Source organism: Mauremys reevesii, linkage group 9 (assembly GCF_016161935.1).
Source record: "Mauremys reevesii isolate NIE-2019 linkage group 9, ASM1616193v1, whole genome shotgun sequence".
NCBI classification, from domain to species: Eukaryota; Metazoa; Chordata; order Testudines; family Geoemydidae; genus Mauremys; species Mauremys reevesii.
In genome coordinates, this window is record NC_052631.1 from 80,253,655 (window position 1) to 80,270,086 (window position 16,432).

General features: G+C 46.6%; 1 protein-coding gene and 1 non-coding gene across 2 annotated transcripts; both read right to left on the minus strand.

Annotated features, from left to right (window-relative positions):
• Positions 1-1,244: 1,244 nt before the first annotated feature.
• On the minus strand, positions 1,245-14,600 carry LOC120371953. The gene is made up of 5 exons (XM_039488465.1): positions 14,510-14,600; positions 13,068-13,287; positions 9,890-10,479; positions 8,808-8,851; positions 1,245-1,599 (listed from the first exon to the last, which is right to left on the minus strand). The coding sequence occupies exons 3-5, from the start codon at positions 10,439-10,441 to the stop codon at positions 1,551-1,553; spliced, it is 645 nt and encodes a 214-aa protein (XP_039344399.1). The 5' UTR covers positions 10,442-10,479; positions 13,068-13,287; positions 14,510-14,600; the 3' UTR covers positions 1,245-1,550.
• On the minus strand, positions 3,335-3,506 carry LOC120372717. The gene has a single exon (XR_005585142.1). It is a non-coding gene; the product is annotated as a U1 spliceosomal RNA (small nuclear RNA).
• Positions 14,601-16,432: the final 1,832 nt, after the last annotated feature.

Here is a 16,432-nt window from a genome sequence, read left to right on the forward strand (position 1 = left end):
GTGACTAGCCTTCATTGAGGTCTAGGGTGCTGGTCAGCTGGCTAAAACCCATCAAGAAACTGACTATTGGAGTTATAAAGAAATCTGTCAAGTTTAGAGTAAAGACACTATTTATGAGGCTATGAAATAAATAATACTCATGCAACTATATAGGTTCATTCTTGCTCTATTTCACTGAGTTCTGTAAGACACAATCCCGTAGCCAATAGTCAGGAAACCCACAGAGTTCAACAACAGGAGTTTTGCATCAGTAAGGACTACAGATTCAGGCTTAAATGACCACAGTTTTCACTGTGCAGCATGTAGAAAGACAACGTGGTATCAATAGAGTTGTTATGCATTTAAATGAGTAATCAACATGTCCAGCAATTAAAAGTTTATTTTGCTCTCTTTTTAGGAGTATTTTGCAATTCTAAAAAAACAAAAGTAACCAAAAAAAATCCAGATTTTTGATTCTGAAAATACAGTCCCCTTAGTTTTAAACGCCTTTTCTTCCCCAACCCTTGCAGAAAAAAACAAGGCAAGTAAATACAGAACACTTCCGCTAAGGTCACGATTTTCATATGTATTGTGCTGTATTAATTCCACTGTCCTGGATTTTCGGAGGGGTGGCATAGACGCCACATGGCTCTCACTGCAGGCCTTCTGCAGAGAAGTGGCTCACCAATTTCTGCTTCCACTGGACAACATACAGGGAGAGTGACGTGAGGGGTGAAAACAGCTTCACTGAACCATCCGGGAGCTGTAGAAAACAGACTGAATACATTACATATCAATGGCCTGGCTTTTGGCCAGCAGCCACCCCCAAGGGTCAAAGGAAGGTCCAGTCTTTATTTATATCATATATGCTAACATCTTCCATGCAGCCACAAGACAGTCATATGAAGTGGGTGGAAAGTGTAACAGCTCTGGCCAGGTGGGAAATTAAACTAAGCTCCCGGCTGACCAGTGATCTGGACAGGCATTAGGAAAGCTGTAGATCTGAGGGCACTTACTGGAAGAGTTAGCAGTAACTTTTGCACCCTCCTCTCAGCGTCTGAGCTAGCATCAGGCACAGAACAATTGCTTTGTCCCCCCTCCAGCCCCGCATAGTCACCACCCCCAGAATCTCATTTGCTGATGCCCCAGACTTCCCCCTCCCCCCAAATAACCCCAATATTTCAACTGACTGCAATAATCACTTTATACCCACAGGGCAGGGAGGAGGGGCGATTACTTTTGATTTTAATTAATACTTTGTCCAACACAGCATGTCCAGCCAGCACTTGGTGCACGTCCAACCAGCAGACAACCCACAAGAATGGCATCTGAGCCAACGAGAACCTCGGATAGACCTTTCGCTTGCCCATCATGCCACAAATGCAGCTCCCTATCAGTGGAGCACAGCAGCAAAAATATTCATCTAATGTATGGGTAATCAGACCCCAGCCTCCCCCAGCATGGAGACAATGTCCCCAAACCTTCCTGCGCTAACCTTTACACAAGCCGCCTTTAAGTTACAGTGACTCAGTTCTTACAGGACTGCAGCAGGTGTAGCAGGGGCTCAGGGATCACTCTCGCTTGCACGCAATCTCTGCTTTCAACCAGATCAGCACAGGGCTGCAAGGCAGGAGAAAGGGATGGAGATGGAAGACAGATACCGTCAGCGAGCAGGGGTGGGCACATCAGTGTGTATTCAGTGGCATATTGCTCTCTGACAGAGGGGCAAGAACCATATCTTTTTTACAGGTCTCTATTTATTCTTCCTTTATTTTGGTAAGTCTCTAGCTCACATGGCTTAAACAACCCCAACAGTACATGCCATACATACCAAAGGATCCATACAAAATAGCCACCAGTATTAACAACTGGTTTTTCTATTGCAACGTGCCCCTTTCAGCTAGGATCTCATAGTGCTCTGCAAACATCAGTGAACTGAAGCTTCACAGTCCTCACCCCTATGTGGCAGGGGAATGTTTTATTCAGTTTAAAGATGGGGAAACTGAGGAAGGGAAATTAAAAATATCAGTCTTCATAAACATCCACTAATTACAATGCCCTATTTTTGAGTGCCCAATTTAAGACATCCAAGGCCTGATTTACAGAGAGATACAAAAATCAAGAGAAATTTTGAAGATTTAGCGGTGGCCAAAATTGCACATAAGTAAAGTGATCATATGTCCCACTTCTAGGAGAAGCCTGGATTTTCAAATGATGTCCTGGTGTCCCAGGAATGTTTTTCAGGATAGCTGAAAGTCACAGATTTTCATTTCATCAATCAAAACTTTTTGTTTAAAGTAACTACACCTCTACCCCGATATAACGCGACCCGATATAACACGAATTCGGATATAACGCTGTAAAGCAGTGCTCTAAGGGGGGTGGGGCTGCACACTCCAGCAGATCAAAGCAAGTTCAATATAACACGGTTTCACCTATAACGCAGTAAGATTTTTTGGCTCCCGAGGACAGCATTATATCAGGGGAGAGGTGTACCAAATGTTTGTTCCAGACACATTGCTATATCATGTAGAATTAGCTCTGTGTTTAGCAAGGACAAACAGTCTAGTGAAATAAGCATGAAGGGTGATGGACAGTGTCAAGTGAGCAACGACACTCCCACAGCTGTTCTTTTGCTCAGCGTGAATGTTAATGCCAACTTGTTCAGCATTTTATGATAAGATGCTGAACAATACTAAGTTACTAGGGAAAAAATCCTCCACTCTGAGAAATATGCATGTGTCACTGTCGAGCCAGAAGCTGGCAGCAATGACACCCACACACGTTATAGAAAAAAGTGTACTTTGTATTTTGAATGACTATTTTCTGACCCCAAAAATTTTTGCCACAAGAATTTCCCCGCTTTTGATCTTGGAAATATGGTAATTTAATACTAAGTCAATGGCAGAGTTGAGATTCGAGTCGAGGTCTCCTGACTCCCAGCCCCATCTCTAATACCTGGGCAATGCCCTGCTGAAAATGAATGCTTTTTTGGTATTTATAGCCCATAAGAATGTTCAGAATCCAATCAGCTCATTCCATAACCCTGACAGTCACACACCTTGTGATAACAGGCTTTCCTATGGGACAGAAGAGAATTTCATTTCTTTAAAAGTTTCTAACTAAAAATAAATACATAAAGGCTTTTGTGAGGGCTTAATAACTGTTAACTCAGCAACCTGTCCTGGTTTCTTTTCATGTCAGAGCAACTTTGTATTCTCAGCCCAATTGAGTTACAGCTTCTTATGTGCCTCTCACAGCTCTTTTAGTCTTCTCCAAATGACTTGTTGAAGACTCAAGTCTGGACAGAAAGACAGGCCAGGCAGTGACCAAAAAACCAAACTGAAACAATCATAAAAGAGTTTATGCTGGGCAACTGTACCTCCTTCCTCTCAGTCCAATTCCACTTGTCGAGTTTCATGCATTTGGGGAAATCACAGGGATCAGCAAACCCGCACTACAATGGATGAGCCTGACCCTGGGAAAACCACCTTCCTGATCATGGTATTTCCCCTGCCAGGTAATAGGCAGGCAGCATTACCAAGTAATTAAAGGAGGACACCTGAGTTCAGGACTCTTGAGTTCTACTCTCAGCTCTACCACTGATTCACTATGTGACCTTGATCAAGCCACTTGACCTCTGCATGTGCCTGTTTGTCCACACTTGAAAGTGACTTGACATTTACGCTCTTTCATGACGGATGACAGATCTCAAAGTAGCTTGGGTTTTGGTTTAGACTGTTGTGTTTTTTAAGCGTTATAAAATTCAGTTTTTGTTGACCAGTCTTTTTCTGAAGGACTCTATGGATGACTGGAAAACTAGGTAGGTTTGTAATGCCAGATAACAAGGATATGAATCCTAATGGATAGAGAAGGCAGGTGGATTTCACTTCTGTTGAGACTCCTTAACACACTTTGGTGTGAGTTTGTTTTCTTTAAACCTCTTTAACTGGAACACCTGACAAACAGTTGGAAGAAAAGCTCTCTTTGTTAAAGATTCAATGCCCACACCTATCAGTAGAGACCTGTGGCAACTCCCTGTCCGCATCCAAACGAGACCTTCTGCAAAATCAGGAAGACAAAACTGAACATGCTAAAAATTAATAAGCCGGCACTTTAAAAAAAAATTGAAAAACAAATATAGAACACACAGTTTATGCAGCAGAAAGCAGCAAAACAGGACAATAGGGCATAGACAGGTAATTTTTCTTCACCTGCTTGCCTTAAAAACAGGGATAATACAACTTGCACAGGAGTGTGTTGAGAGGCTTAGTTAATGTTTATCAGGTGCTAGGAAATCCTTAGCAGAGCAGTGCCATAGAAGGGCAAAGAATTATTAGAATCTTTTATTATTAGCAATAGCCGCATGTCTCACATGGCAAACATATAGAGAAAATCCTGTGCTATTTACAGCCCAATGACAGACCCAATCCTAGGGCACAGCTTAACTCTGTCCTGCAATCTGCACCTCTAGAATGACCATCCCAAACACCAAGGCTTTAAATAAAAGCTCAGCTCCAGAGAGTACACTTAATAAAGGTACAAACTCCCTTTGTGTCCATTCCAATTTGCTATTGGATCTTCTCCTGCTTAGCTCTGCAGCTCCAGCTGCTTCTCCAGAGCATTGACCTAGCAGAAAAAAACAGGAGATTGCTGGGAAACTCAAATCATGCCAGCAAAAAGTGGACATCTGGCAGGGCTGGCTGAGAATGATGCAGGTAGGGTTAAAGTGTCATAAAGGGCCATAAACACAGGAAACACCCGCACAGTACACAGAATCCTGTTAGCCGACTACAAGATGGCTCGTCCCTGCTAGCGCTTGGCCACATGCCTCTGATGGCCAAAGCATTCTCATCCGCTACAAAATACACAGGGAACAGAGAGACATTTGACTTTCCAGCTTTCATGAGCAAAAGACATGGAATAAACATTATCAATCTACTTGTACATTTTAACACCTAGTTCTAATGTCCTGGGAAGATCCCAGCCATGTCCCTTAGCAGGATTTTGAATTAACTAACAGAGAGCAGTCTGGATCCAGAGAATCCATGGCAGATCTTCTGAGCTCACTATAGGCTAGGCCAGGACTTTGGGAGTTTAATCTGTGCATCATGAATACCCAACACAAACAATAAACCACATAAGCACTATCCTATCTCAATGCTTGAAAATGTGAGGAGCTTTTGGTCATATGGGATGGAATAATAATTAATAAATAATTTAGAAAGAGCAACACAGGACTGGAGTAGTAGAGGACTGAAGGTCACGAGTGAGGTGCACCAGCAAAGTTGTGTAAAGTGCCAGGTCCAGGACTGAGGTGTAGCATCCTAGCAGTAGAGACATGAAGCTTTTATGGCACCTGCTCACCGCTCTGCTTTTCTTGCCATCATTGCTAGCAGCCTCTTGTTTTCAGGGGCATCCCAAAAGGCATCTGAAATGAGCCTACATAATTCATAGCTTCCCTCAGCAGCCTGGCCTATTCATGAGAAATCCAGTCATTGCCACAGATGTTTATAAGAATGATGCAAGCTTTTACGTGAGGGGAAGCCTGCAGGAACATGTCAGGCAGAATCCAGCTCTGGTGTAAGTGGACCCAACTCCACTGATGTCAATAGTTACACCAGAGCTGAATTTGAGCCATTTGCATTGCTGCTCACACCCTCTGGAAATAGAAGAAAAATCTGCAGGAGCTGAAAAGAATCTGATTTCTGTAGATTTACAGAAAATTCTTTAGCCATCTCCCCCGCCCCCCAAAATCAGGTCCTTTCCACATGACACAGGAGTATTTCATGTCATGGGGAAAGGCCACTGGGCACTATCTGATGGGAACATGCTGCCACTCAGTGGCTGTATTTAGAAATGCAATGATTCCCAGATACCCTGGAAAAAGGCTAGGCTGCCTTTGTCCATGCAACCTCCCTAGTCTAAAGTAAATCAAGAACTAAAGTTAGAGGAAGGGTAAATGAACCCCATAAAATTACATGTTATTTTTCAAGAGAGGAACCTGATTTTTTTGAGACTGAAATAGCAATGTTGCTCCAAACCCAGAACAATGCTGGGTTATATGGGGTCTTTATTTGCTTTGCCTTGTCTTCCTCCAAGCACTCAAAAGGATTCTAATGAAAATTAGATTTAAAAACACTTCGTTTCTGGGTTTCAAACTCACCAGCAAAGTTTCATCCAAAACCAAATTTTCAAAGTCAAGTTATAAAGCTCTTGACCAAAAAAAAAAATAATCATTTTCCACTTTTAAATAATAAAAGCACTCCCAGGCTGGTAAATGAAAGCCCAGCTGCCATGAATGAGATAATTTCTGCTCCCCGTAACACACTCGCCTGGTTCCTATTCCTCACAGGGTGCCTCTTCCCCAGGAATCTCCCACAGAGAGGGCAGGATGCCAGGCCACATTGGTTACTTTGCTGATTGCAAGCCTGCATTGTTTAGGGCTTCTGTCTCCATTACTGCAAAGAATTCAGAAGCCCTGAGAAAGAAAATATACAGCAACCACATCCCAGCTTTCTTGGCTGCCTTTGTTTGTTTCCTTAAAGAGGGTCTGAGCTGTGGGGAGAGAGAGGTTTTAAATAAGCGTGCTGTATAAATGACTGCACCATCTGTTTATGATCCCCAGACAGTAACACAATATGAAGGTTCCAGGCTTGAAAGGAACCAGTAACTACAATATAAGGGAAACTCAGCAGTTCCTGCTGAGATCTGAACTTGGGTTTCTGCATGCCTCTTGCAGAAGTTGATGGCATCAACACAATCCCCTGCTCAGCCTTAGGTGGGAGTGGTAGCACCAGTTACCACAGGAAAAACAGAATTTCAGACTCAGGACTGGGCAAATAAAGTGATTTCCAGTTCACATGAAGGAGGGAGACAAAAAGCAGTAAGACAGTGAGAGTCTGAATGCCCTCCACTGTTCTCATCCCTGGTGGCAACAGGCAGTAGAGTCATAAGCTCTCTAGGGCAGGGACAGACACTTCTTATATGTTTGTACAGCACCTAGCACAATGGGGCACAACTACAATATACATCATAAAAGGTAGCAACTTTGGGCTGTTTAAGGGAGCTGAAAATACCAGTTGAAGCCATTTGCTCTAGGTAAACGCAGAGAGGGAAAAGTTTAACTAGAGACCAGCTGGAAGCAATGCAGACGAAGGATGTGTAATACATTATTAACAGGCCTTTTTTTGCTTTCACTCCACCCATACTGCATGGTTAACTGCCTCTTTCACATTCTCTTCCCACTCACCCTTACCACACTCTCTGCTGTTTCCTCTCCCTGTTCTGCTCCTCCCCCCTATTTACACACTGTCAAACTGTAAGCCCTTTGAGGCAGAGCCCTTATCATCAGAGTGTCTGCAAAGGGCTCACATGCCATTAAGGCCATAAACAATGGTGATCTGCATGTGAAAAAATGGTGAATCCAACCATTACAAGTTGGAGGCTCACATGCAAGTCTAATGCTGTTCCTTGGAGATGGTGCTTAATCCACAGCCCACACATTTCTTCAGCCTAGGGACACCTTGGGCCATCAGCTGACACCAACCCTTTGCACCACATAGATGAAAGCTCAGCAGCTGTGCAGTGCACAGAGCAGCAGAGCATTCAGGAGTGCTGAGAAATCTCCACACGTAGAGAAGTTGGCTGCTGTTCCTGAGACTGTGAAACACATCCATTACAACAACAAGAAAATGCTTGTCCTGAGAGCCCCAGCCTTCTCATTCCAGACTCTCTGCTCAGAGGCATAACAGGGCTTCAAAGAGCCCACAAACACCTGCCACAGGACATGCTTCATGGGGCAGAGAATAGGGGCTGACTATCCTGCAGGTGAATCAGATCAGGGAGCTCCTGGCTTCTTATCAGCCTTTCCCAGCCATATCAGACACAGTAAATTACCCCCTCCAGTTAGCTCATCTAAACAAAATACCACAGTAATAAGCAACAAGAGCCAGGGAACTTTACACACTGGGACTAGAACCTAGATCTGCCAGCTTCCAGCCTCTTGCTCTATCCTGCAGACATAGGGTGACCAGATGTCCCGATTTTATAGGGACAGTCACGCTAGTTGGGGCTTTGTTTCATGTAGTCTCCTATTAACCCTCACCCTCTCCCCCATTTTTCACACATTCTATCTGGTCACCCTAAGTAGGCCTCAGTTTGCAGCCCCTTGGTAAACACTAGTTCTTCCTGAGTTCAATCCAAATTATTGTATGACATAAGTGGTGGCAGGTGTCCAACAGAACTCAGTTTGGTTTGGGGTATCCGTTTTCTTCAGGTTGCCTAGCCAGTCCAACTCTGGCTTACACAGAGTCTACCACATTTTTTGTAAATAGAAAAAAAAATAGGGCCACTCTGATCACTAGGTGCTCAGATTCCACAGAGATGGGCACGGGCAGGGGCGGCTCCAGGCCCCAGCACGCCAAGCATGTGCTTGGGGCAGCGTGCCGCGGGGGGGCACTCTGCCGGTCGCCGGGAGGGCGGCAGGCAGGGTGCCTTCGGCGGCATGCCTGCGGAGGATCCGCTGGTCCTGCGGCTTCGGTGGAGCCTGCGGGAGGTCCACCGGAGCCGCGGGACTGGTGAGCAGCAGAGGACCCCCCCCCGCGGCATGACGTCGTGCTTGGGGCAGCGAAATGTCTAGAGCCGCCCCTGGGCACGGGAAAGGCAGAAAGTAGTAGAGACAGATAGTTCTCTAGACCAGAGCACAGGAATACAGCTGATCATTCAACTCAATGTAATAAACAGGGAAAAGGTTAGGCAAAGGGAACAATGGTCAAGACCCTTACCATTGACTGACTCGGCACCAGTTTTATTATGCTATTACATACCCATGCTGGAGCAGAACATGCCTCTTCCTCACAAAGTGGAACAACTGTAAGCACAGGATTACAATAAAGGGGAGAACTGTAGTGGAGCAGCTGGCACAGCAGTGAAAGAACAGGCCTAAAGTCAGCATCAGGTTCTGTTCCACAGGGTTTTAGTTATGATAAAACAAAAAAAAAGGTTTTGCATTCTTAGAAAACACCAGGCCGGGGTATGGCCTAACCCTGTAACAGCTGGGCACGGGGCTCCCTTCCCATTATTTAGGAGTTGTTTTTTTAATAGTGTTTCCTGCAAACCCTCCAAGAGCCTGACAGGGCCTTCAGTCTCCAGATCTGCCTCATTATTCTGCCCTGTACACCTCTGTGAGGTCTAAGCAGGGAGTTAATTCCCTGCATGCTGTAGGGCCTCTGTATAGCAATACAAGAATAGTCAAGGGTATAAAGCAGGGATTGGCAACCTTTGGCATGCGGCACGCCAGGGTAAGCACCCTGGCAGGCCGGGCTGGTTTGTTTACCTGCCGCGTCTGCAGGTTCGGCCAATCGCAGTTCCCACTGGCTACAGTTTGCTGCTCCAAGCCAATGGGGGCTGCGGGAAGCAGCATGAGACAAGGGATGTGCTGGCCGCCGCTTCCCACAGCCCCCATTGGCCTGGAGTAGCGAACCACAGCCAGTGTAAGCCGCGATCGGCCAAACCTGCAGACACAGCAGGTAAACAAACCGGCCTGGCCGGCCAGGGTGCTTACCCTGGCAGGCCGTGTGCCAAAGTTTGCTGATTCCTGGTATAAAGTCTCAACTCCATACGCAGAGGTTGAGCTGTGCAGCTTCATAGGCCTGAAACTAAGAAACCCAGAATAGACAAAGATATTCAAAAGTGGCTAGTGATTTTGGATGCCCCTCCTGAGACATGTTGGAGGGGCCTGAGTTTCAAAAAGTGCTGAACACTTGCTCTCTGAAAACAAGGCGCCCTTTCAAGCATCTCAAGGTGGGCAACAATGACGGAGGCACCCTAAATCACCAGTCACTTTTGAATGTCTTAGCCCTGTTTGAGAATATGCCCCAAACATGGTAACAAGTCAAGATGAACTCACCACACAGCAGGGCCCTGTCTCCACTTCATCGGGGTCTGGGTGGTTACGAGAACATATGCACTTTCTGGCTCCATTGCTCTCACAGGGCAGAATGCATTGGTCTCTCTTCAGTTCTGATCTGTGGTGTTCAACCTGCCAGGATGGATCATCTCTTCTCTCCCATTCACCTCCAGGTCTGCATTTCAGTTGAGCAGGGCCATTAAAGATGAATATGTTAGCATTGCTGGGAAGTCCATTCCCAATAACAATGCTCCCTCTGCACCAGACGCAATCCTCAGTGAAGATGATAGCGCTCGGACGATGCTTCAAGACTCTGATGGGTTTGATTTTTATTGTCCGTTCAGGGAAAAATTCTTCTGAGGCGGGTGGACACTCATCTGCTATTAATGCATAGTCAAGCTCTACTTCAGGATTAGATGCATTGCACCTCGTGCAGAAAATGCCATAGAGACCTTCTTCATCTTGAACTACAGGATCAAAACTTGGGACCTTATCATTCTGGCTGGGGGTAAAAGGCAGCTTCATCCTGTGCTTAGCATTCTTTGGATCCATGGCCCATGAATGGAGATTACCACTTGATTAAAGGGGCACTAGCAAGATGAAAAACAGATATTTAGCCATCATTCTTCCCTGTGTTACTGAAAAACACCTGGCAATGCTTCTTTAGATTTGTGCTGCTTGCTCCTTATTTCCATTTCACTCAGCTTGGACAGGGACAGACACTACATTATCTAGGTACTGTGGAGTGCGGTCCACTCAACTGAGACTCAGAGTCTATTCCTGGCTCCACCACTAGTCTGCTGGGTGACCTTGAGCAAGTCACTTCACTGCTCTGTGCCTCAGCTTCCCCCGTCTGTAAAATAAGGACAACGGTACTGATGTCCTTTGCAAAGGGCCGTGAGCCCTACAGATGGAAAGTGCTACAGAGGTAGGTATTATATGCTCCCCTTATTGTACTAGTAGAGCACCTCACAACATATAATATATTTATTCAACACCTTGTGGGTAGGGCAGTCCCATTATCCTCATTTTACAACTGGGGAACTAAGGCACAAACAGGTTAAGGCCACTCAGGAACTCTGGAAAGGAACAGAAACTTGTACCCAAGTCCAAGACTAGCACCTAATCTTCCTTCCTGGCCCCTGGCTGTTCAGTTAGCTTTACCTTCTGGTTTTCTCAGTGCTCCTGGTGCTTGTACTATAAACACTGCAGGGGAACGTTTAAATCCAGAACAAGTCTCTTTTCACTTATATATTTTTTTAAAAGCATGAAAAATACATCATCAGTATCAAAACAGCCAAACCCACAAAACCTAAAATAGTTGTTAAGAATCACTTTTATGGAAGTTCTCACATCCTTATTACTTTCAAACCTTGCAGAGACCCTTGCTTGGGCAATTAGGCCCCAATCCTATAAGTAAGTGCAGATGGGCTATCCCTGGGGTCTGTGCAGAGCCCCACTGACTTCAGTAGAACTCCACACAGGCACAAGCGTTCACCTGCACATATCCAGCTGCAAGTCTGCAGACATAAGCCCCAATTCTGCCGACATAAGCCCCAGTTCCAGAAATACTTTTGCACACAAGTAACTTTACTCACAAGAGTAACCCCTTGCTGTCTTTCTAGAATGGAAAATGAGTTACAAAGTAAGGACATGTGCCTGCAAATACACTTTACCTCTTGAAAATCAAGCAGTAGGTGCTTCACAAAGTATTTAAATATGAAAACAAAAATACAGCTTATAAGAATTCTTAAATAAAGAAACAAAGCAGCAACAACCTATATCACCATTCCCTCCATTGCAAAGTACACACGTCACCAACCAATCAAATTCAAGTTTATTGCTTCTTTTTTAATTTAAGAATTCTGTGAATGGTGGTTTTTGGTTCTGTTTTGGTTTTAGATTTACCAGGTAAAGCACAGGTGGCCTGGCTTTCAGAGGTGGGGAGCTCTAGTGCTTTAAGAAAGGTGCTCTTGTATGTATTGAAACAAAAAATGAGTAGTAATGAATATGATTGTATAGCGTTCTCTGTACATTATTTCCTATCAATTTGAGATGGTCTCCTATAGATGTGCATTGTGACCATAAAGAAATGACCTTTATCTCATGTTGCCCTCTACTTGGGTTTAACATTGTACATGTCTTACTTACAATACAGAATTCCTCCCACCTTAGAGAAAGCCAGCAAGGTGAGGAAGCTCGGGGAGTAAAAGGGTGTTGGAGTGGTCCTGTTGAGGCATGTTCCACCTGGATGCTGTCAAATGTTTTCTTTCATTCCATCAGAAACAGACAAACACACACACACAACATGGTATCTCAGGTCTGTAACACACACATGCAAGAGGCAAGTTAACTTAAAATAGGTACTAATTGCCTCCCTAGCTTGCAGTGTTAGCAGAGATACCTAGGGGTGTGAATGAGTCACAGAGAACAAACTCCATCTCCAGCGGGGTCCTGTGTCAAGTACGAAGCACCACGCGGAGGAAACTTGCACAGCTATTGCCCATCTTGCATCTCTTGCAGACAGAGGATTTCAATCTCCAGGGCTTTTATCCACACAGAGCTCCCTTCCACCGCTCCAAAATACAATCCCACACAAACATCAGATTGAGCCAAAACAGAAGGCCTGGGAATTCCATGGGTGTGTAGCAGTGCCAGAAGTACCAACGATTTAACAACCTCCTACTATTTATTTTGCTGTATGACTCAAGAACTATCAAGTTATATTTATCTATCTATCTACTACTACACACACTGTCTCAAAGCTCAGGGAAATTGGCTGAGTTTGTAATAATGAAACTATACTTTCCATAAGGATATATGCATTTTTTTAAAGATTTTTATTTACTCCAGGATTTTGTCAGTTTTCCCTTTATTTCTAACCCTCAAATGCCCCATGTCATGTTCACACACACTCCAGCAAAGTAAGGTTGAACACAGCTCTCTCTAGACCCTGTCAGTGCTGCTGCTGCTGGACTAGCCAGAGGGAATTGCTAGAAGGCATTGTCTGTTTTACCTCTGTGGAGTGAAATCATGCACTTACTAACTCCCCACCACATCATTCCTCCTCCTGTGCTTCAACTCTCTGCTTCATGCTTTGCTCAGACACATGCTGCCTGATGACAGGACTGCATGTGGCCCGTATTCTGCTGAATCCAGCTTACCGGTTCCTACTCACCTTACTGGTCCAGTGGAACAACTCCACCCATAGCCATCCTCCAGCAGGATAATGCTTCCTAAAGTGAGCGCCCCAGCTGAGAGAGACCAGGGACACAGCATCACATCCGGCAGGAGGGGGAAGAGCCTTTGTCCCAAGGAGAATACAGACAGCATAAGGATTTAGCAGTCCCAGGCTTGACTTCAGCCTCCTGCTGTTGCTGTCATTTCCTCAGCCACCTCTGAAGAAAGGCAAAGGTCGATGAGATTCTGCAGTTTGAATTCAGCTTTATCTGCAGACTTATCATAACCTCCTTCCTCCCAGAATTCCCCCAGATGGGGATTTTGAGTCTTCTGGGCAGGTGTTTTTTCATTATTAATTTTTGGCTCCCCTGCCAGGGACATACCAGTCCCTTGGCGAGAGACCCAGCCTGAAGAGAAGGGCTTCTGAAAAAAAGGGGAATCTGAAATCAGGCGTTAACTGGAAAGAGGCTAGTGAGTAATGCCAGAGCTGCATCCAGGAATTTCATCCTTTGAAGAAGTTTCCTTTTAAACAACGCTCCCACTGCACTTCCCAAAAAGAGCCTAGGGGATAACCCCAGTATCCAGGCTGCAATATACCCTCTGACATTCATGGCTGCATGCAGCCTGCTGAGGGCAAAATGATTCTCACCTTTGCCTGCCCGGTAACTGGGCTGACACCCTCTAACTCTTGGCAGTGGAAACTGCTCTGGGACACCCGGAACACAGAAACGTAGGTAAGAGAGACGCTGCTGAACTAGAAACGCAAGTCTGCCCGCCAGGTTAGGAGAGTTCACAGTTTCAGGCTCAGGCCCCATCCCCTATAAGGGACTCAGACAAGAAGCCTGCATTCCTCTGGGTCAGAGCTGGCTCTGAATTGCCCTCACTGTGCTTGGCGAGGAGAACCCCACCGCCACATCCTCCAGGAAAACGTGAACCCTTCAACTCTTTTCCTCGGCAGCCAAGAGGGGTCATTATCTCAAGGGGTGAGCAAGAGACGTCCAGCCTTTTCTTTTTCCTCCACCCTCCCTCCCCCAACACCGATAAGTTCTCCAAGCAGATGCTAACAACCAAAGCTCTCTGGGTGCTCCCCGAAATACAACGTGCAGCGGGTGGAGCTTCCCAGCGACAGGCAGCTGGATTCTAGGGTGACCAGATGTCCCAATTTTATAGGGACAATCCTGATATTTGGGGCTTTGTCTTGTATAGGCGCCTATTACCCCCCACTCCCTGTCCCGATTTTTCACACCTGCTGTCTGGTCACCCTAGCTGGATTCAGAGAGGAGGGCAAGCCCCTGCCCCTGGGGCCGCTCCCCTCTGCTCAGAGTCCCCGGAGGAGCCAACCTTGCGCCCTCCGCAAGAGCAGCGGCTATCGGCTGCCGCCACCGGGTTTCTCCCGCCCCCTGGCCGGGACTCCCGGCAGAGCCCGCCCTGGACACTTACCACCAGCCCCCTGCGCTGCTGCCCGGAGCTGGCAGGGAGCCACTGGGGGATGCTCGGCCACGCGGCGCCTTCTCACCCCCCCTAGCCCGGCCCGGCCATTGGCCTCCGGCGCCTGGCTGCGTCCGCGCCCCGCGCCGCTCCCAGGCAGGGGCTTCCCCCGCTCAGCTGCCAGCCGCTGGAGCAGCCGCGGACGGGCTGGGTCGCCCCCGCCGCCCTGCCATGACATCAGCCTTCCCGGCTGCCGCACGCCTACCTGGGGGAAGCCGTACACCGCGGGGAGGAGGGGGGGCTTAACCCTTTCCTGCCCCGCCCGGGGAGGGGGCCAGCGGACTGGGCTCGCCATGGCCCCGCTTTGCCACTGCCTCGCTCAGGAACTTTGGGCAAGTGACGCACCCGCCCTTCAGCTTGCCCGTCTGTAAAAAGGGACAGCGGCTGGCGTGCGGCGCGCTGGAGGGACAGCCTCGGGGCAGGGCTGGGCCTTGCTGCCCCCTGGCTCTCATGGAGGCGAGCCACTTCCTAGCACAAAAAGCTTCAGCCGGGCAGCTCCCAGCGGTCTGGGTTAGCCCATGTTGCCAGGGGGATATGTTGGTCCTAAATCCCAGCCCCAGCTTCTGGACGGGGTGGAATGTGGCTGTGGGGATAATCCAGGTGTAGCTTTCCGCCTGGCCACTGGTACCTGCTGCCCAAACCATGCCTGGTGACTTCCCATCTTATCACAAGATGCCTCCAGGCACAAGGGGCAGAATTCTTACCAGGACAGCAAGGCTGCCAGGGGAAAAGCCCCATTAGGACGTGGTGGACCTGCAGAACACTCCCAAGTCCTGCACCTCACAGTGAAGGAACAGGATCCAGCACTGCACTTAGATCTGGCTTCAGGGATTGACATACCCAGCTTCTGCTGCTTTGGAGAGCAAGAGCCTACTTGGATCCCAAATGCAAACAGTGTTCTCTATAGCAGAGGCCTGTGCTACCTTTAGCTCCAGGGCCAGATTCTAAGCTTTAAGCCACCTTTGCACCTCTTATGTTCTGGGGTGGAGTCAGAGCCCAATGTAAATTAGAGCAGCCTCTGTACTGCTCTAATTTACACTGAAACTGTCCACAGCCCCAAAGAGAGTATCCCGGGGGAAAATCTGCTATTTTAGATCCCATGATGTTGTCAGAGCGGCATACATTACGCCTTAGGACAGCAGAACCTTAGGTCCCAAGGCTAAAGACCTGAGTTCTCCCACATGACAATGCAACGCACAACTGCTAGGTCACTTAGCTGACCCACAAGCTGCTAGTAGAAGAGTTTGTTTAAAAGGTGGAACACACATGCACACTCTACACCCTTCATGTTATCTCCCATTAGAACAGAGACAGAAAGATCCAATTAGATCATCCAGCTCTTGTCAATGCAAAGCTGCCCTATGCAGTACATTCCTAAGGGTTGTTTCTGGTCCAAGTATGAATAACTCCCTCAATGAGAGCTGTGTTCCTTGGTTCTGGTCCAGTTGACCTCATTGTGACCTACATTTTCCTTTGCTCACTCTCCTCACTTTCTTTGTACTAATTCAAAGGGACACAGTCAACTTAAGTAGAGTCAGACACTAAAAGGGGTTAATTTTTGACCAGTTCTACCTTTGTTGCCTGATTTAGGGTGTTAATAATATTAATTTGGATAGTCTGGATTGTAGGCTCGCTAATTTGTTGATCAGAAAAGTTCTTGTCCCGAATCAGACTCCACAGAATTTACAGAGGATCCTCAGGGGTATGACAGGAAGCTTACACTGAGACAGATATAGCCTTAAAGACTTATTAAAATAAATGAAGTAATAATTAAATGGTAAAATAATCAAAGATACAAAGTTACAATTGTATTACTGATATTCAGAAGATACATATAGTATTATGGTATTATATGCTATAAAGCTTTGGTTAATA